Source organism: Cetorhinus maximus, chromosome 7 (genome assembly GCF_964194155.1).
Source record: "Cetorhinus maximus chromosome 7, sCetMax3.hap1.1, whole genome shotgun sequence".
Taxonomy (NCBI): Eukaryota; Metazoa; Chordata; class Chondrichthyes; order Lamniformes; family Cetorhinidae; genus Cetorhinus; species Cetorhinus maximus.
Genome location: NC_135885.1, coordinates 82,103,670 through 82,128,791, shown reverse-complemented (window position 1 = coordinate 82,128,791; position 25,122 = coordinate 82,103,670). Strand labels below are relative to the sequence as shown.

Here is a 25,122-nt window from a genome sequence, read left to right as displayed (position 1 = left end):
GACATAAAAATGACAAAAATAATGACACAAGAAGATGGTATGTGGACAAAAAGTTAACATATACAAGATTATGAATAGTGCTGATATTTTATAAAACCAAGCATCGAAATAAGATAGATTATTTCACATATGTAGCAGTCTTCCATGTCAGAGTCGAGAAAACACTCCAGCATGGAAAACTGCTACATGTAATTCAAACATTTGATATTGGAACAGGTCTAAACCAGAGAAATGTCTATTTGAAAGAGATACTTGTGACTTGAAACTAATGCTAAAGTAGTTTTAGAGTTATTGACACTTAACAATTGGTTATGATTTATGTGGACAAGAAAATAATTTTCAGTGGAAAGGTACATACTTGGTTCATATATGTTTCATTGTGTGCTTCATTTCCTGGCTAATGCCACATCATATTTTAAACCAGGTGATAATACCACCTGTCAACTTGTCTTTTCCCTCAATAAGGCCAGCATACTGCTGGTGGAGTGAAGTGCCAAATAACTATATACAATGATTCTCCACAAAAAGCTCAATAGGTAGTACTTACAGAAAAACTTGCAACTTATTTATGCCTTTCTTCTACTAAATAATTTTAATCACACAGAATTAAAATAATTATCAAAATTTATGGCTAAAATTACCAGCTTGAATCGATTTGGAATCATAGCACCATGAAGGATTTAATGCTCCATTTATTTGAGCTGCTGGCTCCGGATTTTTAAGCTGATCTTCATTTTTTAACTGGAGATTCTCCTTAGTTGATCCAGTATTCAAGCCCTCCAAGGTTCGCAGCACAGATGAAAGAGGACCAAATTGCTCAACATTTCCACTTCCAGATGTTGTTTTATGCAGCAGCGAGTGTCCAGGCTAGAATAACATTTAAGAGATATGTTCTACCCAACATACTTTTACCATCTTGATGCATTTTTTGTGCTTTTAGACAGCAGAATTAACGTTCATATTTAAATGTCTAAATATACAAAACACTGATACTGCACTGGTTGAAAAACATTCCAGATTGATAGGATGTGACCAGGGGCATATGCATTTAAAGCTTAAGACTATAATTATAGTTTCCAGTGTAACATTGTGCTTTGGATATTAACAGGAGTGGTTGCATAGAGACAGAGTTTCGGATGGGAAACCCAGAGGTCTGGGTTTCCTCACACATTGTGGCACTTAACTCCACAGCGTGTGTCTTTTGTACTTGACACTTTCCACACCTGGAAGTCAGCCTGATTGATAGGCTAGGCTTCCAGTTGGATAGGGAGGACTCAGTGCAGGTTGCTGTAACAGGTAGATCTGATTCTCGACCCCTAGAGATTTTGATTGGGAAAGGTGGAAACTGAACAGGACAGGGAATGCTCCTCTCAACTGACAAGTAGTATTGTAAAGGCTCTTAGCTTCTACCTGGAAGCTGGTCTCGTCTCCCTTCAGCTACCACATTTCCCAAAGTCTGGGAAATCCTGCCAGCCATTGTTTAACCTGCTTTACAGATTCATTAGAGGCTGCCAACTTCCTTAAAATATTAAAATTATCAACCCACCTGCTGGGAGTGGGTTAACTACCTGTCTGCCCTTTATCCCACCTCCATTAAACTCACACGTGAATGGGTTGGACGTGGGTATCAGTTTTTTAAAAAAACTAACATCTGATCCCAACTGACATGCTTTTAAACTATTTTTAAAATTCTTCATGGGATGTAGGTGACTCAGGCAAGCATTTATTACCCTCGAGGTGGTGCAGTCTGTTTAGCAAAGTACACTCGGTGCCATTAGGGAGCTCCAGGATTTTGATCCAGTGACAGTGAAGGAATGGCTATACATTTCCAAGTCAGGATGATGTGAGACTTGGAGGGGAACAGGTGTTCCCATGTGTCTGCTGCCCTTATTTTTTGAGGCAGAAGTCGTCACAGATTTGGAAGTGAGAGAAACCTTGGCGAGTTGCTACAGTGCATCATGCTAAGGGCACACAAAGCACCAATAGAGGGGGACTGGAGGTTAAGGTGGAGGATGGGGTGGACTAAGGAGGCGTGAAATTATGTTCGTACATTTGGTGGAAGGAGGAGCAAGGGATTTTGTATGTGTGTCGGAGGGTCAGAGCCCAAATGTCGGGGGGGGGGGGGGGTGCACACATAGCGTTGTGTTCTTATCACCTGAATGAGTTCAGCCAACTGGTGCGTGGGTTTAAATCAGAAAGTGCACAATCCATCAACTGCATTATGGAGATAATGGTTCAGAACTACGTTCCACCCAGGTGGCATATGAGGGCAATGGGACACAGTGTTATCACCAGTGCGAGCCAGTATAGGCTCAACAATGACACGTGGTGTCCCGCTCAGGACCCGGCCTTCTGTTTTAAGCCCCTGCTGGAAGTTCATATTTCACAGAAAAGGATAATTCTTATCTGGGATCATACCTCGATGAGCTTCACAGTAGGCAATGCCCTTCTAAGCCTCCAAAAATACATAGCCCACTTTGGATATGATACCCCGCCACTGCCCGAGCATCTCTCAAAATTGGTGAAGGAGGTGGAAGAGTCTCAAAAGCGCTATTATACTCTTGAACAGAGAAACAGAGACACGGGGAATGAGTTCAGGGAAATAGCCTCCCCACCTTGTGGGGTTTTTGGTTTCAATATTGAAATTCCCTCCTGGATTTGAGTTGCTTCACACGTGCAAATGATTGTACAATTGATTATGAATTGTATGTGTTAAGATTGTCATGCAAGCTGAAACGAAAGTACTATTTGTCAGCCGAGAGGAACATTCCCTGTCCTGTTCAGTTTCTGCCTTTCCCAATCAAAGTCTCTAGGGATTGAGAATCAGACCTACCTGTTACAGCAACCTGCACTGAGTCCTCCCTATCCAACTGGAAGCCAAGCCTATCAATCAGGCTGACTTCCAGGTGTGGAAAACAAAAGGAAAAACACTGGCGAATGGTTAAGATGGGGTTTGGTAATAGATTCTAATGTATAGACAGTGATTTGGCTGAGACTCGCAATTCCCGTAACATGGCAGAAGATTTCATCGGAGGTAATATTTCTAGTATTCGAGATGTTAAAGGGGGAGATGTGGGATCGGAATCCCATCCAGCTAGACGTAATGAAATATGAAAACCCCCAAAAACCACAGAGAAGTACTGTAAATGAATGCCAAAACTCAACACAAAACACAGAGGCTGGCTATACGGTAAGGGGTTAATTTCAAACATTCCAAAATCACAAAGTAACTGACACAATTAAAGGACTAGAAATGGGGATGTTATCACAATTGTGCAAGGTAACTGCTTCTGCCTGATGTAGTTAAAGGACTGAATCATATACAATGGGACAAGACAGCTACCATCACATATCCCAATTAAGAAAATGGGAATGCCATTAGCATAGTGGCCCCAGACTATGGCCATTACATAGCAACATTCACTCCTACCAACACTAAAGATAAATAGAAATGTGGTGAAATAAGCTGTTTAAGGGGGGAGATTGCCAATCTTTCCTTTGCCTCCACCTATCACTGGCTCTCTATCCAGCTCCACCTATCCCACCCCCCCTTAAACAGCTTATATTTCACCACATTTCTATTTATCTTTAGTTTTGATGAAGAGTCATATGGACTCGAAACGTTAACTCTATCTTCCTCTCCGAGATGCTGTCAGACCTGCTGAGTTTTTCCAGCAATTTTTGTTTTTGTTTCAGATTTCCAGCAACCACAGTATTTTGCTTTTTTCACTCCTATCAGGGAAGGAAAAAAATATTGACATGCCCATCGTCTTTGGACTCAGAGATATCTCACCTGGGTGGAGTCCATTGTTTTTGGTGATGGAAGTAACAATAGCATGAAGCAAGTCTGTCCGGACCAGGGCATGTAACAGACTAAAAGGGTTGAAAGGTGCTAAGCACTGACCATCCAGCAAGACGGCCTCAGGAAACATGTTTATGATATTCCGATAAGAGCCATCATAAAAAAGGACAAGAGTTTCGAAGAGTTTGGCGCTGCTGTTGGAAGAAGGGTCAGGGCTAGTCACCTTGACTCAGGGCCTATAAATCAACACAGGGCAGACCAGCTATGTTGAGGATTGTAAGTGGTTTCAGCCAAACTGTAGTGAGATTGGTCTGAGGTTTTGTGGACTGCAGTCATGAAGGAGGGTCAGGAACGGTCAAACTGACTTACGGACCTACAATTCACACTGGAAAGGACCAACTGCATGGGAGGATTGTAATTATCAGCCAAATCAGAGGGGTATTGGGGTTGAGGTATTAAATAAATTTAAGTGTAACAACCAAATCCTGGGGGAGATTTGGGTTTGAACTGAGGAAGGTTTGGGCAGAAATGTGGGGTTTTGCCTGTGGCTTTTAAGTAGCGACTTTCTAATAAGTCGTAGTGATTTTGTCTATTTAAGTAGAAGTAGAGGTTAAATCGCGGAGGGATTTAAACAGGCCTAGCCAATTACATGTTGTGTATTGTCAATTACACTAATTTAGAGCTCTTTGTATTAGGGTGTTAGGAGTTTTAAAAATAAACAGCAAGTCTGTGGCTGAGCCAAACCCAGTTTCTGTGTAATGTTGTCCTTTGTAAAAATCCTAAAGTCAAGAACCATCTGTAAGGGGAAACAGGAGCATGAACCTCTTAGTGCCAGACAAGTGAGCTGCTTTGTTCTGGATGATACAAAACCTCTTCTGTTGTTAGAGCTGCATTCATCCAGGCAAGTTGAGTATATTCCATCAGGCTCCTGACTTGTGCTTGTAAATGGTGGAAAGGATTTGGGGTGTCACAAAGCAAGTCATTTACCACTGAATACACAGCCTCTAAGAAGCTCAGTCACAGTATTTAACGTGTACAGTAGCATAGTGGCGTTGCTGGACTGGCAATCCAGAAGCTTGGGCTAATGATCTGGAGACTCAAATTCAAATTCCACCATGGCAGCCAAGGAATTTCACTTCAGTTAAATAAATAACAATCTAGAATAAAACATTAGCATCAGGAATGCTGACCATGAAACTACCCGTTTGTTGTAAAAATACATCTAGTTCACTAATGCCTTTTGGTCAAGGAAAGCATCTGCTCTTACCCTGTCTGGCTGCTATGTGACTCCAGAACAACAACAGTATGGTTAGCTCATTTAACTGCTCTGTGAAATCACTTAGCAAGCAGGTTGCATCAAACTACTACAAGAAACAAGAATTAAAAGAATGGACCACCTAGAGTCAACCTAAGCACTGGACATGACAAAGGCACAACCAGCCCAATTGACCCTGCAAAACCCTCCTCAGTAAAATCTGGGAACTTATACCAATACTGGCAGAGCTGTCCAACATGACCAGTCAAAGCAACAGCCAATGTTCCAGTCTCTTCCGTCACTGCCTTGAGAGGTTGCTGTATAGTGACATACAATCTTCAATATGGACTCTAAGCCTCATGCAATCTCATAGCATCAGGCCAAACATGGGCAAGGGAGCCAGTTGATTGCCACCCACCACCCACCTTCAGCTAATGAATCAGTACCCCTTCATGTCGAACACTACTTGGAAAAAACACTGAGGGTAGCAAAGGCTAGTCACAATTTTTGATTAAGAGACATGGGTGTTGCTGGCAAGGCCAGTATTTACTGCCTATCCCTTATTGTCCTTTGGAAAGTTGTTGTGAACCTCCTTCTGGAACCGCTAGTCCATGTGCTGTTAGGTAGAGCTCCAGGACATTGACCCAACGCCTTTTGTCTTTGACCCTTTGCCAGGGCCAAAGTGCAAACATATGAGTTAAGAGGAGTAGGCCACTCAGCCCTTTGAGCCTGCTCCGCCATTCAATAAGATCATTGATGACACAGCTGAAGATGGTTGTGCTTAAGACACTGCCCTGAGGATCCTCTGTAATGTTGTCTTGGGCTGAAGTATTGGCCTCAACAACCACAAGCATCTATTTGTGCTAGGTATGACCCCAACCAGTGGAGAGTTTTCTCCCTGATTCCCACTGACTTCTGTTTATAGTACGCCTTGGGGTCACACTCCGTCAAATGCTGACCCAATATCAATGGGCAGTCACACTCACCTCGGGTTGGGCCTAGGACACTACCCTGAGGAACACCTGCAGTGATGTCCTGTGGCTGAGCTGATGGTCCTCCAAAAAACATACCATCTTCCTTTATGCTAGGTGTGACCTCCAACAGTGGAAAATTTTCTACCTGATTCGCAATGATTTCAATTTTACAAGGGTTCCTTGATATCACACTCAGTCAAATGCTGCTTTGATGTCCAGGGCAGTCACTCTCATCTCACCTCAGAAATTCAGCTCCTTCGTACATACGAATTAGGAGCAGAAGTAGGCCATTCAGCCCCTCGAGCCTGCTCTGCCATTAAGGTCATGGCTGATCTGTTTGTGTTGAGTTCTACATTCCCAACTCCCCCCGATAACCTTTAATTCCTTTGCCTAACAAGAATCTATCTACCTGTGCCTTAAAAATATTCAATGACCCCGCTTCTACCGCAGAGTTCCAAAGTTGCACAACCCTCAGAAAAAAATTCTCACCTGTCCTATAAGGGTGACCCCTAATTTTAAAAGAGTGTCCCCTAGCTCTGGACTCATCCACAAAAGAAAACATCTTTTCCACGTCCACCTTGTCAAGACCATTCAGGATCTTATATACTTCGATCAAGTCACCCCTCAGTCCAAACTCCAGTGGAAACAAGCCCAGCCTGTCCAATTTATGCTCATAAGACAACCCGCTCATTCCAGGTGTCAATCTAGTAAATCTCCTCTGAACCACTTCCAATGCATTTACATATTTCTTTAAATAAGGAGACCAAAATTGCACACAGTATTCAACATGTGGTCACACCAATGCCCTGTATAACTGAACTTTTATGTTCAATTCCTTTCGTAATAAAGGATAGCATTCCATTAGCCCTCTTGATTACATGTTGTACCTGCATACCAACTTTTTGCACACCTCCACCTCGGTGATCCTTCTGCAACTCAGAATTCTGCAGTCGTTCTCCATATAAGTAATACTCTGCTTTTTTATTCTTCCTGCCAAAGTGAACAACTTCACATTTTCCCACATTATACTCCATTTGCCAGATTTTTGCCCTCTCACTCAACCTATCTATATCCATCTGCAAACTCCTTGTCTTCTTCACATCATTTTTTCCTATCTATCTTTGTGTCATCTGGAAATTTAGCTATCATCCCTTCGCTCCCCCTGATCCAAGTCATTGATGTAAGTTGTAAAAAGTTGAGGCCACAGTACACACCCGTGAGACCCCACTAGTCCCATCCTGCCAATCAGACAAAAACCCATTTATGCATACTCTTCATTTTCTGCCAGCCAGCCAATCTTCTATCCAGGCTAATATGTTACCCCCTACATCATGAGCTTTTATTTTCCACAATAACCTTTGATATGGCACCTTATCAAATGCCTTCTGGAAATCCAAGTACAGTATGTCTACAGGCTCCCTTTATCCACAGCGCATGTTACTCCATCAAAGAGCTCCAATAAATTGGTTAACTAGGAAATCCTATTTCAAAAAACCATGGTGAGTCTTCCCGATTACCTTGTGTTTTTCTAAGTGCCCAGGTATAACCACCTTAATGACCGATTCTAACACCTTCCCTACTATTAACTCTCATTCTCACTCTCCAGAGAACCAATACTCACTTTAGCTCACGTTTCCTGTTTAAATACTTGTAGAAACTCTTGCTATCCGTTTTTACATTTCTAACTAACTTGCTCTCATACTCTAATTTATTTCTCCCGATTAACCTTAAAGTTATTCTTTACCGTTCTTTATATTCTGACCAATCATCTGACCTGACACTCATCTTTGTGCAGTTATATGCTTTTTCCTCAAAGTTTGATGCTTTCTCTAACTTCTTTACTTAACCACAGATAGTGGGTCCTTCCTTTAGAATTGTTCTTTGTGGTAGGAATGTACTGATTCTGAGTATTCTGAAATATTCCCTTAAACGTCTGCCACTGCTTCTCTATTGAGCTATCCCCTAGCCTAGTACCCTAGTTCACTTCAGCTAGCTAAGCTTTCATGCCCACAGTTACCCTTATTTAGGTTTAAAATACTAGTCTTAGACCCACTCTTCTCCCTTTCATACTGGATGTAAAATTCAATCATATTATGGTCATTGCTACCTAGTGGTGCCTTTATCCTGAGGTTGTTAATTAATCCTGTCACATTACACCATACCAAGACTAATATAACCTGCTCTCTGGTTGGTTCCAGAACTTGCTGCTCTAAGAAACTATCTCAAAAGCATTCTATGAACTTATCATTCAGGCTACTACTGCCAATCTGATTTTTCCAGTTTGTGTATATTAAAGTCACCCATGATTATTGCCGTCCCTTTATCACAAGCATCCAATATTTCTTCTTGTACACTTTGTCCTACATTGTGATTATTGTTAGGGGGCCTGTAGACCATTCCCACTAGTGACTTCTTTCCCCCACTATTCCTCATCTCTACCCAAACCGATTCGACAACCTGATCTCCCGAACCAAGGCCATCTCTGAGAATTGCACAAATGCCATCCTTGATTAACAGTGCTACCCCTCTACCTTTACCTAGCTTCCTATTCTCTTGAAGGTCATTTACCCCTCAATATTCAAGACACAACCCTCATCATCCTGCAGCCACGCCTCCATAATGGTCAGCAAATCACATTTATTTATTTCAATGTGCATTATCAATTGTTTACTTTGTTATGAATGCTACGCACATTCAGATACAGAGCCTTTAGTTTTGTCTTTTTGCTATCTTTGTAACATCTAGTCTTGATTCTTGATGCATTCTTAGGTTCTTTTCTCTGTCCCTTCCTGCCATTCTATGGCCCTCATTTCCCATATTACTATTCTCCTCCCTTACCTTGTCTCTGCTCTTTGATATACCACATCTTTCCACATTTGATCCCTTCTCCCCACTATTTAGTTTAAAACCCACTCTATTTCCCTAGTTAAGTGGTTCGCAAGAACACTGGTCACAGCACGGTTCAGACATAGACCGTCCCAACGGTACAGCCCCCAGTTTCCCCAGTACTGGTGCCAGTGCCCCACAACCCGGAACTTCTCCCACACCAGTCTTTGAGCCACATGTTCATCTCTCTAATTTTATGCACCCTATGCCAATTTGCACGCAGTTCAGGTAATAATCCAGAGATAATAACCTTTGAGGTTCTGTGTTTCAATTTAGTACCTAGCTCCTCACACTCTCTATGCAGAACCTCTTTCCAAGTTCTATCTATGTCGTTGGTATCTACAAAGACTACAACAACCGGATCCTCCCTCTCCCACATCAAGTTCCTCTCCAGGCCCGAGCAGATTTCCTGAACCCTGGCAACAGGCACGCAACACAACCGTCCGGACGCTCGCTGTTTGCTGCAGGGAAGTGTCAAAGCCCCCCCACTATACTGTCCTCTACTACCACTACATTCCTTTTTGCTCCTCCCACTTGAATGGCTTCCTATACAGTGCCATGGTCAGTTTGCTCATCCACCCTGCAGCCCCTGCTCTCATCCAAACAAGCTGAAAGAACCTCAAACCTATTGAACAATTGCAGAGGCTCACACCCCTGCCCTCTGGGTCCCCTTACCTGCCTCACTCGCAATCATACCCTCCTGTCTCTGACTGCTAACAAAGCGGAAGACCCTATCCTAAGTGGTGCGGATGCCTCCTGGCACAAAGCATCCAAGTAACTATCCCCCTTCATGATGTGTTGCAGAGTCTGCAGCTCAGCTGCCAGCTCAATGACTCTGAGCTGAAGTTCCTCAAGCTGCAAACACTTACTGTAGACGTGTTTGCGCTGGATCACAATGTTATCCAAGAGCTCCCACATGCTGCGGCCTTGACACATCACCTGTCCTGCCATCCTTGATGATTTTTAAATAATTACTTAATTATATCACTTACTTATGTTGCTTTTTATGTATTTTATTGACTTTATCAATTTGTATACTATTTTAAACCTTAGGAATAGAATAGACCTTAGCCACTCACCAGATACTCACCAAACAGCTAGTTCCTTTCCCTGTAGTAGAGCAAAAACCAATTCCTACAGGGTGAGAAAGATAGAAAAAGGAAACAAACACCTCCTTCCCCCCCATTCACCAAACTCCCCCTGTCACCAAACTCCAAGTCTACACGCAGTTTCCTCAGTTGCATTCATTTGCCGAGGCTGCACTAAAGAGGCCTGTATTTATGAGGTCTAGAGTCAAGTGGTTCTTGCAATGATAAAATGAAACTTTTACACTAAAGTCATCCTTTTCTACTTTATAATATATTACTGCACATGCAAAAATAAGAGCCCCTAGATATATGTACCGTTACCTGATTTTCAATAAAATTCTTCTCCAGGGCGTTGCACTGTTGTTGCATCGGTTCCTTCAGTTGGCTTTGCCTGTGGATGAACTCCTCTTGTAACTTGTGTGTTGCAGCAAGGTCCTCCCTCTGTCTATACAGTTGTTGCTGCAATTCTTTCAAATGTTCTTGTTGAACCCAAATACCTACTGGTGAAGCACGCAATCTCTCTTGATCCCTCAAAGTTTCAGTATGCTTTGTGAAAGTTGTGGAAAGCATTGAGTGTTTCAAAGCTCCCCCTGAAATTTCTGATGTTCCCAGCTGTTCTCCTTGGGGCTTTGATTGATCCAGCAACATCTCCATTAACCTTACTTGTGTCAGCCCTTGCTGTGGCTCAACTATAGCCGAAGTCCGAATGCAAGGTTCTGAAACTTCTGGACCATTCACTTCAAGTACACTGTAGGGCATTACATGTCTTTTAGATTTTGGTGAATCACGTGGACTATTGCTTACATTGTATACAGCAGACTGGTTTTGATTAATATAGTCAGGGGCTTTAGAACCACTTAATCCATCTTCAGGTATTCTGGCTATTTGTTGTTGTGCCATTGTATTCTCAGCAATGGCAGCACGCTGCTGGGAGGTTTTGAGCAATGCTGAATCCAACACAATATGATTTTTAAAAAGTCGATGTCTTGGTAAAAAGATAGAGGCATTTTCGGAACTCTCGGGTAAGCAAATGGTGCGACCTGGTGCTTGTATCGCTGGATTGATTTGTGTTTGACCAGTGTTCGTGCATGGTAATTCTGGTGGTTGTAAGTGAACAAATGGCACTGTCATGGGTTGCCTCTGATTCAGAGTTCTAGATTGATTCATAAAATCAGGATATTGAGCACTAGGAACAAAAGTCTGTTCAGGCTTGTTAATGGATGTATCAACCTTGAGTTCAAGTCCAGCACATTTATCATGATGGCTTATCTGAGGTACCAAGTGCTGCTCAGCTAAGTGCTTTGTTATAGTAGAAACAGGGGACCATCCTTTTTTCAACTGATACTCCTCTAATTGCTTCCTGATTTCTTCCACTGATTTTTTATGCAACCTTAAAATAAAACATAGCAAAAAGACTTACTACAGGTCATTTTCTTCAATAGCAGAAAAGTCATAAATGGCAACAACTAATATGTAAATCTACTATTCTTAAAAGAAAATAAAGGAAATACCCTTATAGAATGTACTACCACATTAAAAGCTGAAGTATTTAAAAATAAACAGTTAATTTATCAAAGCAAAATCTCGTATCGCAAATTTTACTGAATGGTCTCGAATTCTCTCAAGCTAACCAATCAGCATTGAGGTCTTGACCACCAATACTCCATTTGTTTAGGTTGATTCAACATTATAAAACATATAAAAAGTGTTCTCTTTTTCCCTTTCCCCATCCCTCTGTTGTCCCGCCTCCAATTGCTGAATATTTACTTCAGCTTCTACTCAGATTGAGAGAAATTCCAGATTCAAAGTAGGTCTGGAATCTATAACATATGGATCACAGAACAGCTATAAAATGTTATAGCACACAAATAACTATATGACCCATTTTGTGTGTGCTGGTTCTTCACTGGTCCATTCCAAAACTAATCCTATTATTCTCTCAAACACATTGCATCTTTCTCTTCTTCAAATGTTTATCTACTCTTCCATTAAGAGATGCAATGGTTTCTTCCTCAATTAATCAGCGTGCGAAATCATTCCATGCTTCAACTCTAAGGAAATCTCTTCCAACCAGCCCTCACTCTAAGCGAGGCTCTGAAATTGTTAACTGCATCTTCTGTGTGGAAAGCAGTGGCATCAGGTCAAAGCACTTTCCAATTTGGAAAACCTATTGGACCTCCTCTCAGTTTTCTCTACATCAGTGGTTATATCTCAAGTTCCTCTTCAAACTATGGTTTCTCATCCATGCTGGTAAATATACTGTCAACTCTACACCCAGATCTTTTGATCAGCAGAAATGCTGGGTGCTGACCAGAAGTGGGTGAATGGTCAGGTCGGCTTGGAGGTGGGGAGGCGGTAGTCGAGTCAGGTCAGGGGTCGGTTGTGGTGCTCAGTTCAGCTACATCGGTTAATCGCGGAGTTACACCAAAGATTAAACTATGCAACCAATTCCAGGGTAAGTATCCTAATAAGTCCTGCATATCTGGCCTAAGTCTCTGACCCAGAGCTCAGGGCTGAAGACGTTTGTGGCTTCTCCAGGGCAGCGCAAATCAGCCCATCAAAGGTTAAGCTTCCTGGGCAATTAGAGCACATGGGTGCATGCCAGGACTTTCACAAGGTCCTAATGCATAAGACAGACTTAAGTTCAGATTCCGCTGCTCTGGACATCAGAAGATTTAGGCCTATGACTTTAAAGTAGTTTCTACAATTGTACATATTATTCTAACCATTGTCTTATACGGATTTACCATGACCTCTTTGTTCTTGTATGACATACCTCTACATAATTTTTTTAATGCTTTTATCCAACTCCATTCATTCTTTCAAAATCAATTATGTTTCTGTTATTGAAATGCAACAAATATTTAAATGAACGTTAAAATAAGCAAGACTGTGCCCACATGTTCAAAAAGGTCATAAAAACAGGCCAGGGCTACATTCTTTGTAAGCGGGATTGAGAGTCCCAGATGGTATGCTGTCTACAAGTTGAAAGGGTGTAGGTCATTTCAAACTAGCTTGAATAATATTGGACAGAAAGAGGAAGGATCACTTGTGGTGATCAGTGTTGGGAACAATATTGGGAAAAATACCAGAAACTGGGGGCTAAATTAAACAACAGGGCCACAATGATTGTAATCTATGGATTATCAGAGCCACATGCAATTGGCATAGTTTCAGGAGGTGAAGACATGGCTGAAGGAGTGTCGTGGGAAAGAGAAGCTGAACTTCCTGGGACACCAGCACCAATATTAGGCCAGGAAGGAACTGTACCATTGGGACAGGCTCTAACTGAACTGGGCTGAGACCAGGGTCCTAGCAGAAAAGATAAATAGGGTGATCACAAGAATTTTGGATTCATAACTCAGGTTGCGGAGGGCTCAGGTAGGAAAGGTAGTATAGGGAATAGCTCAGAAATAAAGGAAAGGGAAGACAGTAAATAACAGCCAGAAATTGTGCTTTAGACACGACGGGTAAAGAGAAAACTAAAAGGTGTAAAGTAATTAAATCAGGAAAGAGGAATAAGTGGTGGAGTAAATATAGCAAGAGGACAGGTTACAGTGCGTGGTCCAAACAAGCATTCTTTCGACAAACACAGGGAACATATGGGACAAACTGAATGAATTGCAAGTTCAAATTCAACTTGGGAGGCTATGTCATGGTAGCCATTACTGAGATATGGCTGCAAAATGGTCTGGACTGGAAATTAATTATACTAAGTAATAAGATTGACCAAAAAGATAGGGAAAACGGTCGGGGGGAGGAGTAGTCTTAGTGATTAAGTATGAAAGCACATAAATGATAAGAAAGGATATAACAAGAGGGAAACAAGTAGTGGAGGAGACTTATTACATAGAATTAAGAACTAGAAAAAGGCTTTAAGATTGTAGTGGGAGTCGTGTATAGGCCCCGTGCTGGCAGCTGTAGCTTGTTTAAATGCAGAGAATAGGCTAGCATGCAGCAAAAAAGTGTTTTTAATAGAGAATTTTAATTTTCCATATAGATTGAAATAAGCAGACTGTCAGAAAAGGTGGTGAATTTTGAGTGTATCCAGGATAGCTTTCTACAACAATTATGTCCTAAAGCTAACAAGTGGGCAAGCAATATTAGATTTAGTAATGAGCAGTGAGCCAGATTTAGTAATTAACAGCATAAAAGTGCATGACCAGTTATTTGAAAGTAATCATAACATGGTAGAGTTCAATGTGGTATTTGAAAAGGAGAAATGTGAAACAGCTATTAAGATTCTAGTTTCAGGTAAAGCTTACTTCAATGGGATGAGACAAAAACAGACCACAGTAAGCTTGGCAAATCGATTAATGAGTAATATGACTTCAGATCAGTGGAAGGTGCTCAAAAAAGATTTAATGTGCAACAAGAGCTGTACTTGCTAAAAAAAGAGAGCCATGGGAAATTAAGGGTAAGTGACAATATAAATCTAAAGAAAGACATAGAAAAAAAAATGCAAAAAATAGCACACATCTTCGCGAATAAGCAATACAAAGAACTGCAAAGGGTGACAAAACAGAGAGCTATGGAAAGGGAATATGAAAAGAAATATGAAAATCATTGCAAAAATTTTTTTACAATTATATTCCAAAAAACAGTGAGATCAGGAGCACAGTTAATAGTGATACTGTCAATGAAAAAAGGAAATGACATACGAATAATTATTCTGTGTCAGTATTTACAGTGGAGGAGAAGGCAACATGCCAGACATCTCAAGTAAATTAATATCCAATCAGGGACAGGGACACATCAAAATTAACGTAAACAAAGTAACAGCGTTGAAGCAAATAATGGCACTAAATAGTGACAATCCTTAGGGTCAGATGGTTTCCATCTTGGGTTTAAAAGGAAGTAGATAAGAACATTGCAGATGCCTTAACTCTTCCAAAGTTCACTTCATTGAGCAACTGTTCTTTTTGACTGGAAAACTGCATGTGACTTATGTAAGGAAGGGGATAGGCGGGACACTAGGAAATTCAATACCAGTTAGCATAACATCATTTGTCAGGAATTTGACAGATTCTGTAATTCAGGATAGAGCAACTGAACACCTCAAAATATATCTTAGCAGATCAGGGAGAGCCAGGGTGAACTTGTAAAGGCTAGGTCATGCCCAATGAGCCTGACTTGACTTTTTCTTTTGAAGAAGTGTAGAATAGTGGGCAGGGGAACGTCTATGGATGTTAGTTGTATGGACTTCCAAAAGGCATTTGAATCTTTCATTAGAGGCTGTTAGCTGAAGTTCAAGTTCAGGACACTGAAGAGAAACTAATGACCTGGTTAGAAACCTGATTGAATGGCAGGTGACAGACAGTCGGGATAATGGGCAGGTAGACTAATTGGCAGGGTTTGACTAGAGATGTTCCACACGAATCAGTGTTGGGGACGATTCACCATACTTATTAACAACTTAGATGATGGGATAGAAAGACACACATCCAAATTTGATGGCAAAAATAGGTAGCATTGTAAGCCATATACATGGAAACATAAAAGTGCATAAAGATATGTAATAGATTAAACAAACGGGCAAAATTGTGGCAATGGATTTCAATGTAGGCAAATGATAAGTATTCACATTGTTCGGACAGAATACTCATTAAATAATAAAAACGTGGAAACATTGGAGGTCCAAAGAGACTTTGGGGTCCAGGTACACAGGTCATTGAAATGTCATGACTAGGTACAGAAAATCATCAAAAAAGCTAATAGAACACTGACCTATATATCTAGACAATTAGAATACCAGAGGGTATAAGTCATGCTTCAGCTATACAAAGCCCTGGCTGGACCACACGTAGGAGTGCAGTGAGCAGTTTTGGACACCGCTCCTTAGGAAGGATATAGTGACCTTGGAAGGAGTGCAGAGTAAGTTTATCAGAATGATGCCTGGTCTCCCAGGGCTAAATTATGAGGAGGGATTACACAAACTAAAGCTGTATTCCCTGGAATTAAGATGATTATGGGGTCATTTGGTTGAAGGATTCAAGATTTTAAGTGCAACAGTTTGGGTAGATAGAGACACACTACTTCCACTGTTTGGTGAATCTAAGACTAGAGTATTTGGCTTAAAAATTAGAGCCAGGCCTTTCAGAAGTCAAGTTAGGAAACACTGAGGGCGGTACGGGCACGTTTGGCGGCATGAGCAGGAAATATGGCAAGGCGGCCAAAAATACTTTGCAATCATCCGCACTGCCCATCAATGGTGAACCGCGTTTCCCACCATTGGGAACTTCATTGTAATGCGTCTGCAGATCATTAAAAGCTCAGCTCACCGGAATCATCCCACGATGCGAGATCATCCGAGCATGCCGACATGTTTCACAACAGCATATATAAGGGTGCATCTGGCGCGCTGCACTTGAGGGGAACTCTGAGGTGAGTGTACAGTAATGTTGTGCAGCACTCACGAGGGTCGCCTGTTGGACTTCAAAGAAGAGGCGCTGTGCATTCAGGTGAGGGTGCTGGCAAGTTGTTTTTTCCTAGCTGGCTGACAATACAGTGCTGGGACAAGGACTGCCCTGCGGTTGAGGCAACTTCTGGGGGGGACAAGGGCTGCGCTGTGGTCGATGGTAGCGCACAAGCATGTGCAGGGAGGAAAGTGGCCATGCATTAGGGAAGCCTGGTATAGAGCGACCATTCCTCTGCAGCTGAGACAATTCAGGTGCAGCAACATTGACGTGCTTGAAGTTGGGCTTCTAGCTTATCTACCCACTCGAGCAACGCAGAGGCATGAAATTCCCACCCAGTGCTCCAAAGCTTTTCAACACCTGGGCATAAATTGCAAACTAATGAGCATTTCAGTGGACTGCAGAACAGACAACTGCGCATGTTGCGCAATTTCCTTGCTAAAGCTGGCCATGGAGCAGTCACTGGTGGAGGCACTCACAGCCCCTTGTAATGTCGTCACTCCAGTTTGGACCAGTCGGCCTCATGGTTCAAGCTAACAGCACAGCTTTGCAGTGCAGGTTAGGAGGATGCCTGCGCCTGAGCTGAGCGCACAGCATGCAGTCCAGTGGACTAAGCTGCCACCAATCAGTCAGGAGGAGTGGGGCGGAGTCTCAGGCAGCCATGCACCACACTAAACTCTGGTCATCCAAGTGGTGGCCAGCACTCGCCGGGATGCATTAAGGGGCCTTCAGACTTGACCAAGAAAGGTTCTTAGTACACCCAAGCTAACCCATGTGTCTCTCTCTTTCATCCTGTAGGAGTACAACATCAGGCACATGGTGCCAGGTGACCTAGCAGTGTGCCTCGTGGCTTAGAGAGCAGAGACGAAAGAGAAAAAAAAGTGACGGAGGCGCCTGGCTGGGCAGAGGGAGGAGCAGCGTCCTCAGGAAGAAGGGGCAGCTGGAGCTCCCGCGCATGCTGCTCCAGAGGCTCGTCATCAGACTCGGGCTCAGCAGGTTTCCGGCCTCCAGCAATCCTCTGAGTGCCGGATACCTGGGCAGTCCCTGCTGCTGCCTGCTATGGATCAGACAATGCAATGTGTCCACCAGATTGTGATCCCGAGGCTACTCTAAAGCTAGGTCCCACCGAGGTGTGTGCTCTGCGCTGGAGGAGATGTGGGTGAGCTCTGTGATGGGCCTTCAATGAGCAGATAATCTGTTTTTTGTGATACTGATTGAGGGAGAAATATTGGCCAGGACACCATGGATAACTCCCCAGCTCTTCTTAGAAATATTGCCATGGGATCGTTTACATCCACCTAAACAGGCAGATGGGGCCACTGTTTAAGGTCTTATCTGAACGATGGCACCTCCCAACAGTGCATTTCTGCCTCAGGACTGCACTGGAATTTGAGCCTCGATTTTTGTGCCCAAGCGCTGGAGTAGGACTTGCACCCAAACCCTGTGATTCTGAGGCAAGTGCTACCAACTAAGCCACAGCTGACGTGTATGAAGAATACAGATAATGAATGGGGTAAAATTTAATAGGAAGAATGTATTGGGAAAGTTGGCTATGCTTAAGAGTGGTTAAGTCGCCTGGTCTGAACGGCTTGCATTCCAGGTTAAGGGAAGTGGGCGTGGAGGTCACAGAAGGGCTTGCCACAATCTCCCAATCTTCTCTAGGTATAGCAATGATGACAGAGGATTGGAGGGTGGGAAATGTGACATCTTCATTCAAGAAAGGATCCAAGAACATTCCTAGTAGCTACAGGATGGTCAGTTTAACATCAGGGTGGATAAGGCTTTAGAAACAGTAATCAAGGGGGGGATAAAAAAACTCAACAGGCACTTGGAGAGATTTGAATGAATTACGGATAGCCAGCATGAATTTTTAAAAGGCAGATCATGCTTGACTAAACTAACTAAAATTTTTTGTGGAAGTAACAGAGAAGGTTGATGAAGGGAAAGCAATGGGTATTGCATGTATGGATTTTAAGAAAGCATTTGACAAAGTGCCACATTAAAGGCAGGTTAACAAAATTGAGGCTCATGGAATAGAAGGGCCAGCACAGTTTATAGGCTCAAGGATAGAAAACAGCGAATCATGGCAAATCGTTTTTTTTCAGACTGGAGGATGGTAGACAATGATGTTCCCCCAAGGGTCAGTGCTAGAATCACTGATTTCCTCATCTATATAAATAACTTGGATATTGGAACATGGCAGTGTGGCAAACAATAAGGATGATATCAATCAACTGTAACAGAACATAAATAGACCAGCAGAATGGGCAGACAAGTAGCAGATGGAATTTAATAAAGAGAAGTGTGAGGTGATGCACATTGACAGGAGGGTTAGAGAGGCAATACAGAGTTAACGGCATAGTTCTATAAAGTGTACAGGGACAGGAGGACCTTACATCTTTGAAGGTGGTAGGTCATATTGAGAGCAGTTAGCAAAGCAAATGAAATAATGGGCTTCATAAATAGAGGTTTTAAGTACAAAAGCAAGGACGTTATGCTGAACCTTTATAAAGCTCTGGTTAGGTCACAGCTAGGGCATCGCAATCGATTCTGGCCACTACATTTCAGGAACGACGCAAGGATGTAGAGGAGATTAACCAGAATGGTTCCAGGGACAAGGGATGTTAGCTGCAAGGTTTGGTTGGGGAAGTTGAAGTTTTTCTAATTGGAGCAAAAGAGGTTGAGAGGAGATTTGGTAGAGTTTGATAGAATTGTACAAGATTATGACTAGTTTAGATAAGGCAAAGAAAAGTTGTTTCCATTAGCTGATTGTACACGAACTAGAGGAGACAGATTTAAGGTTTAGCAAAGAGATGCGCAGGTGTGTGAGGAAGAACTTTTTGATGTAGTAATTTGGAAATCATTGCCTAAGAGGACAGTGGAAGCAGAGATGGTGAATGATTTCAAAGGAAATTGGATGGGCACATGAGCAAATAGAGGGACAGAGAAGGGGAATGGAACTGATTTTATTGCTTTACAAAGTCAACATGAACTTGATGGACCAAATGGCCTCTGTGCGCTGTAATGACTTCATGATTTATACATGCAGAGGTGGTAGAAGAGTACTCTTCTACAAATAGCGGTTGATGCAGGTCAATTGTTAACTTTAAATCTGAGATTAACAATTTATGTTAACTGAACGTAGCGAGATAAAGGGCAAAGGCAAATGGAGCTAGGTCACAGATCAGAGTGGCAGACCAGGCCTGTTCCAATTTTTTCCTGTGCTCTTTTTTGTATTTGTCTACTTTCTTAAAAGCTGGCTGAGTACTTATTTTAAACAAACAAATGACTAAGCTGCAGAAATGCCAAGCCCACCGTCTCAAAATCAAGAAACAAACTCTTTTTTCAAAAGAAGAAATTTGCTACAAAAACCATGCGTTTTTTCCAAAACGTAAATCAATACAGGTCCAAGCCATTCAAAGTTTGCCAAGGACTTCTCCGTTGTAATGGCGCTGCCTCTAAGTTTAGGTACCGCACAGAAGAGAAATCACTCAGATTTTGGAATGCCTGTGAAAATTCTGAGAATTCAGAACTCTCTCACAAGATTGACTTAATTGTACTGAGAAATTATATCGCCTGCAACAATGTTGATAGTTGGTATGTATGGGGTTGTTGCAGTTTCATGTCCGTAACTGCATTGCCCCAAAACATACAGTACATCAAATCAGCATTACATAGATTGTTGCATGAGAAAACTTTCTGTAGACATTTGCATTAAAACACAGATTTAAATAATTTCATCAGTAAACACAATCTACGATTACGAGCCAAAATATATAGCTTACACTCATCTTTTCAAAGTTCTAAAAAATGCATGTTTCACACTAAGTAATGAATAACTAAGGGTTTCTGCAAGTCAGGAAATAAGCAACTGAACTCTTGCCTGTTTTGTTCAATAAGATGTTGCTGATACTGATGAATTGTACGCATATGTTCATCTGCTGGCGCCAGTTCGTTTGATACAAGAAGCCTGCAATGCTTAATCTGTGGAGAATACAAAATAAACCAAATGATCTGTTTTTGAAAAAAAAATTCAAGTTCTTGTCCTTTGTAATGCACAGATGAATGCATTGGACACCTATTTAACAAAAAGCTAAAATTTTGTTTATACCCTGTATACCCATGAAGCATGCTATTATGGAGCAAGAAGTACTTTATAATAAAGAGTGTAGTAACTAATGGCTTAGGTAGAAATGATGATATATTAAAATCTCCAGACATGTATTAGCAAATGGTGTTCAAAATACTTCATTAATTTTCTTTTCCATACAAAGAGCTGATTCAGGTCCTAGTTAAAAACAGAAGCTTTTGCACTTCACATCATATGTAATAATTATCAAGGGACTTATAAAGGAATCTCTATCTTCATTAAACACTGTCCCATTGAATCACATATTACATCTCTCCAAAGAATAGCAATTTCATGGAAAGCAGATTATATAAAGGCAATAATTAATAATAAAAGATATGACTACAGTTATTTGCCTAAAAAGCCAGCAGAATGAGAAATTAGTTTTACTGAATGCTAATCAGATCAGGACATCAATTCTATACAGCACTGCAATAGAAACTTAAGTATTGCATGAAATGATCAGAAGCAATTTATACTTTCTGGTAATCAACTTGAAATGTTATTAGAGCCTGTTAATACACCAAGGCATCTTATTCAAGGAAATGAAAAAGCAAAAGATAGAACAAAGCTGCCCAATGCTTTCAGCTAAACATGTGCAACTGATCCGTGATGTCCGTAAAGCAAATAGCATGTGTGGGGTGTGGGAAAATCTTTGATATCTGTTGAGCATGAAAACATACTGACTGGCTTATGTCTCAAGTTTTCCACTATATTTTGCTAAATAAAAGGCAGTCAATTAACCACTAGTAACAACTACCTCAGAGAGCAAAGAATAAGATTTTGATCTATTACTGCCATTTGAGTCAACATTGGGATACATTGCCCACTCCCCCAATTAGAAGGGCATCTGATTCACTCTGCTTCTTTCAAGAACCACATTGCAACTGGATATGACGCAAAGAAACATATGGCTGGATTTCATGGGGCACTGTGGTCTCCCCACCCTGGTTAAAAAGTCGCAGGGGGTGGGGTAAGAAGCCCATCCATGTCCCAGTCGCTGCCCCGCACCAATTTAATGCTAATAAGGCGAGACTTCCACCCCTTTCTCAGGAGGAAGTTCTGCCCTAAAGGACTGCTGGCCAACTGGATGGCCGACAGCTGTGCGGCAGCACAAGCCAGTGCTGGGATTACAGGCAGCCTCACCATGTTGAGGAGTGCAAGTCTGGGGTTGGGGGTCTTGGTGAGGGGTGTTTGGGAGGAATGGGGGGGAGGCAGGGTTCAAGAGGCCAGAGAGAGAATTAAAAGAGGGTGACCATTGGGAGTAGGGAGGGTGCCTCTGCTGGCAGGTGCAGCAGATGCATGGGAACTCCATCAGTAGCAAGTTCCCCTCCAAACCACACACCATCACCGTTCCTTCACTGTCACTTGGTCAAAATTCTAGAACTCCCTCCCTAACAGCACTGTGGGTATACCTACACCACATGGACTGCAGTGGTTCAAGAAGGCGACTCATCACCAACTTCTCAAGAAATGGAGAATAAAAATGGTGGCCTAGCCGGTGATTACCCTCGTCTACCTTATCACACCTACTTAAAAAATTCAAACAAGTTAGTCAGGTACGACATCTCCTCAACAAATTCATGTTGCGTGCCTTGGATTGCGTGTCTTTCTAAATGATAATTTATACTGTCTTAGATTTTTCCCCCCAATAATTTGCCCACCAGGAAAGTTCGGCTGACTGGCCTGAAATTACTCGGTCTACCCTTGTTCCCTTTTTAAACAATGATACAATGTTAGCTGTCCTTCAATCCTCTGGCACCATGTCTGTAGCCAGAGCAGATTTTAAAAATTCATCAGAGCCTCTGCTGTCTTCTCCTTTGTTTCTCTGAACAGCCAGGGATAAATCATCATGCTTGGATGAAATGTATCTACTTTCAGAGATGTTAAACCCCTTTGTCTGGTCTTTGAGCTAACAACCAGACAATCCCCCAGGGCCAACTTTTTGTAGTGTTCACAAATATTCTGAACCTCTGTCAATTTTTTATCCCTTCAAAACATCTAGGCGAAAATAATGCAGATCTTTTAAATCTGTGAAAGTATTCTTTCCACACCACATCCAATACACTGATAACTACAAGGCTGATTATGCCTACTTCCATCCTCATGGAGGATGCTGCTTTCCAATTTGTTTGCATATTCCAGCCTAGAACATTGGAGATATAAAATCATACCTTGCATGTACAGGGATAGTGCTTTTTAGGCAGAACTAATTTGCATTATCTGCATGGGAGCTTGCATAACCTACTAAATCAACCACACTAAATTAGATTCTGCAGCTCTCTTCCTCTCAAAATGCTTAATTACCCAAACTCCAAGAAAAATAGAGTAGATTGTTGTACAAAATAAGACATCCCTATTTATACAGGAACATTGTGTACCCTCATTTCTTCTCCAGGACCACCCCCCCCACCGCACCCCATCTTGATTTTAGTCTGTTCTCACTCTTGAATGCCTTCCCCACCTCAGTCCCTGGCACATATTCCTTTACTGTGGGATTCTATTACTTACCCTTTTTTAAACGTTATTGGTATATGCAAGCTAGGAGCCAATATGTATGTACAAGGTCAGAGGATAAGGTAGATGCCTGAAAGATGTTGCAACTATATATAATGGAGACATACAAGCCACCATGTACAGCATATGTATCAGCCAGAAGCACAGTGAAGAAGTCATCAGCTAGGAGGGGTCCAAAGTGTTCAAGGTATGCTTGCCTTGACATGGAGTCATTTCTGAGAGAGCCACATTGTGTGAAGTAACTTCATTTTCTTAAAGCACAAAGTCTTTATTCTTTTTAAGCAGGGAAAAGCATTCCAAAAGAATTCTATAAAAGCAAACTAATTAGAATCTTTCACCTGTGATGCCACATCTCATCCTTTCATTCTTTTTCGATAGCCAAAATAAATTGCTGGTAACATACTAAACAGAATCAGCATGATCAGCTATTATTACTTGCATTCAGTGATAAGTATACAAAATGCTATATTAAAAAAGAGTCAAGTTTGCTCTCCTCATCCTTTTTATAATGCAATCATTTATGACAAAATAAAAACCTGCATTAACAGTCAAAATTTAAAGCCTGCAACAGAAATCCAATTCACTTACTTCAGTATTCACATTTGGGTGCCCTATATCCTTATTTGCAGTTTGAGGTCTCCAAGTACCTTGTTCATTCACAGTGTTATTTTTCCTTTCCTCCCGACATCCCAAACAGTCATCTCCTTTCCCATGCTTCTGCTGTGACTGTTTTTCAAAATCACTACTCAGTCTCACTTGCATTTGAGTTTCTTCCCCTTGCTGCAGTAACCGAGCTTTCTGTAAATGGGCTTCTAGATTCCGTTTCTGCTGTTCAGATTGCCAGATCAAAGCCAATTGTTGCTGCTTCTGTTGTTCTAATTCATGCAACTAATGAAAAAACAAAAGTGGAGACAGGTAATGCATCAGGGGTACAATGATACCTAATTCTAATGAAGGAAGGGCTGGATGGCACAACAGGTTAGAACTGGGACTCAGCCCATCACTTTTCTATTAGTCTGAGGTTTGGATATATGGAAAGAACTTTATTGTATCTTAACTATACTGTAACATACTTGATGTTGACAATGCAATTACTGGAGAAAATGCTCTCTTCACCACACAAGATGAGCACAAATTCCAGCCTCATATCCCACCAAAAACTTTTCTTCTTAATTAGAATATTTGCACTCCAGTATCTTTATTCCAGCATCTTTCAGATAGTACAGGAGTACAACCTGGGGGACCATGAGGATAAATCATTGAGAATGAAGGCCCTTCCAATGTTAAGGCATTAATCTTACACTAAACTACATTAAAAAAAGGCATTTCTCCTGAATTACCAAATTAACAAAGTAGAAAAAAAAATGAAACAATAATCAGCATTTATATAGCATCTTCAATATAGTAAAATGTCCCAGAGTGCTTCATAGGAGTATTATCGAACAAAATTTGATAATGAGTCACATGGTGAGATATTGGGACATCTCTGACCAAGCTTTTGGTCACCTCTGTATTAAGAAGCAACTTGAAAAGGAAAAATGGGAGCTATGTAGACAGATATGTTTGGATGGAATTCCAGAGCTTTGGATATAGGCAGCTGAAGGCATAGCCAAAAAGGTAGCTTGAAGGAAACTCGAAGAAATATCAGAAGGTTATAGTTCCGCTGGGAGGTTACAGAGAAAAGCCGACCATGGAGGGATTTGAACACAAGGATGAGAATAATGGTGATATTTTTGAAATACAGATGGAGCTTTCATTTCAAGAATTAAGACAATGCCAAGAAAGCAACGTCCCTTTGATGAAGTGATAGTTCCACTGGTGCTATTTTAGCATACAACAGGGGATTTATACTAGCCAAAATCTTTCCAGAGAGATAACAGGCCACCTCATGAATGTGATAGATAAAATTAGAGCTTGGTGAGGGAGAGAAAATCATTCAGTGAATCCTGTACATTTGTGCATGGCCACAGGGACCTCAGAAGGTAAAAGTACAAAGCTAGAAAAAAAGTCAAGTGATTTGAACCAGGAAGATAGGTAGATGGTGGAGCCACAGTA

The 25,122-nt window shown here is 41.6% G+C and overlaps 1 protein-coding gene across 3 annotated transcripts in view; it reads right to left on the bottom strand.

The window, feature by feature from the left end:
* Window positions 1–25,122, bottom strand: part of cep295 (centrosomal protein 295) — a 115,326-nt gene that overhangs the window by 43,277 nt on the left and 46,927 nt on the right. For all 3 annotated transcript variants that reach the window (XM_078545766.1, XM_078545768.1, XM_078545767.1), the window contains 4 exons: window positions 23,656–23,955; window positions 20,305–20,405; window positions 10,327–11,395; window positions 642–867 (listed from right to left, as the gene is read on the bottom strand). In XM_078545766.1, the coding sequence (XP_078401892.1) occupies window positions 642–867; window positions 10,327–11,395; window positions 20,305–20,405; window positions 23,656–23,955 (1,696 nt within the window). The remainder of the gene's footprint in view (window positions 1–641; window positions 868–10,326; window positions 11,396–20,304; window positions 20,406–23,655; window positions 23,956–25,122) is intronic.